Source organism: Penaeus japonicus, unplaced genomic scaffold (assembly GCF_977035675.1).
Source record: "Penaeus japonicus unplaced genomic scaffold, GWHDUDI00000001_assembly GWHDUDI00000041, whole genome shotgun sequence".
In the NCBI taxonomy this organism is placed as follows: Eukaryota; Metazoa; Arthropoda; class Malacostraca; order Decapoda; family Penaeidae; genus Penaeus; species Penaeus japonicus.
Window position 1 is genome coordinate 26,643,513 of NW_028234443.1, and position 2,001 is coordinate 26,645,513.

General features: G+C 41.1%; 1 protein-coding gene across 1 annotated transcript in view; it reads left to right on the forward strand.

The window, feature by feature from the left end:
• Positions 1-1,813: 1,813 nt before the first annotated feature.
• The window catches only part of LOC147466829 (uncharacterized), a gene marked incomplete at its 5' end in the record, with an annotated part of 1,969 nt that continues 1,781 nt past the window's right edge, over positions 1,814-2,001 (forward strand). Inside the window, one exon of the mRNA XM_086534457.1 lies at positions 1,814-1,855. Within this exon, the coding sequence (XP_086390583.1) occupies positions 1,814-1,855 (42 nt within the window). The remainder of the gene's footprint in view (positions 1,856-2,001) is intronic.

The window sequence follows — 2,001 nt, forward strand, 5'->3', positions numbered from 1 at the left end:
TGTCTGCCCCCCCCCCTCTCTCTTTCTCTGTCTGTCTGTCTGTCTCCTGTCTCTGTCTTTCTGTCTCTCCCCCCTCTCTCTCTCTCTCTCTCACATTCTATCTCTACCCCCCCTCTCTCTCTCTCTTTCTCTCTCTCTCCCTTCCACCCCCCTCTCTTTCCCCTCGCACGCCCTCACACCTGCCATCACAAAGCCCCCCTCCCCTCCTCCCCTCTTTCTCCCCTTATCCATTATCTCACCGCGTTATCTATTATCCGGAATGATAACACACACACATACTCGTCAGCCCAAGACAGGCGTTCCATTGATATCAACATCTGAATATTTCCTTCCCTCCCCCCACCCCCCACCCCTCTTTCCTCCTTTCCTCCGTCTCCCCCTCTCCCGTCCCTCTCTCCCCCTCTCTCTCCTCCTCCCCTTTCCACTTCTCTTTATCATCGGCCTTCTTCTGTTTCTCTTCGGTTGTCCGTTTCCTTCTTGGGTTTAGTTTTGCCTTTTTATCTGTGTGCGTTTTAGATTTGTATTTTATTTATTATGGTCATTATTGTTAGTATTGTTACTATCATCATTATTATGATTATTATGATTATCATTAGTATTAACGTTATTATTGTTATTATTATCATTATTATTATTATTATTATCATTATTATTATTGTTATTATTTTTTAATTATTATTTTTATTATTATTATTATTATTATCATTATTATTATTATTATTATTATCATCATTACAATTATTGTTATCTTCATTATCATTATTATTATTATTATTATTATAATTATTGTTATCTTTATTATCATTATTATTATTATTATTATTATTATTACCATTATTATCATCATCATCATCTCTTTATTATCCTTACTTATATTATCATTATCATTATTATTATTATTATTATCATCATCATTATTATTATTATTACTAATTATTATTATTATCATTACTATTATTGTTATCACCATTATTATTGTCTTTATTACTTTTATTTTCATCATCATCATCATTATTATTATTACTATCTTTATTACTATTATCACTATTATCATTATCATCACTACCATCACCTTTCTTATCATTATTATTAACAACATTATTATTCCCATTATTATTATTTTTTTTAATATCCATATCATAATCATTATCATTATTACTATCCATATAAAAATTATCATTATCATCACCATACTTATTATCATTGATTTATTATTGTCTTGAGCGCAAATTATTTTTTCTTAAGTATTCCTCATCCACACATTCCTCCCCCCCCCCTCCCCCCTTAGACCTTCCCATCAACACCCTCTTATCACCCTCTTCTTCTCCTCAACCTCTCTGCATACCCCTACCCCTCCTCCCCCTTCCCCCTATGCCTGTCTCCAATCTATTTCTCTTCCCTACAGCTTCCCCCCCCCCCTCCCTCCCTCATAAGACCCTATATTCACCCCCTCCCCCCTCCCGTATCCCCTTCGTCGCCTCTTGCAGTGCACTGCTGTCCTTGCCTCTTCCCCCATCTTCTCCCCATGACCCCCCCCCCTTCATCCTCATTCCTGCCCATCTTCATTTCTCCAGGCCTTTTCCCCTCCCCTTCCCTTCAGTCTCTTTTAATTCAATCTTCTCCTTCCCCTACGCCCCTCCCCCCTCCCCTACACCTCTGCCCATCACCCTGCCCTCCGCTCCCCACGCCACCAGCCTCTCCCTCCCCTACTCTCCTTCCCCATACTCCATCCTCCCCCCATCCCCTAATCCCCTTTCTCATGCCCCATCCTCCCCCCATCCCCTAATCCCCTTTCTCATGCCCCATCCTCCCCTCATCCCCTAATCCCCTTTCTCATGCCCCATCCTCCCCCCATCCCCTAATCCCCTTTCTCACGCCCCATCCTCCCCAAATACAATAATACCCTTTCTCATGCCACATCATCCCCTCATCCCATAATCCCCTTTCTCATGCCCCATCCTCCCCTCATCCCCTACCCTTTCTCATGCATCCTCCCCCCAT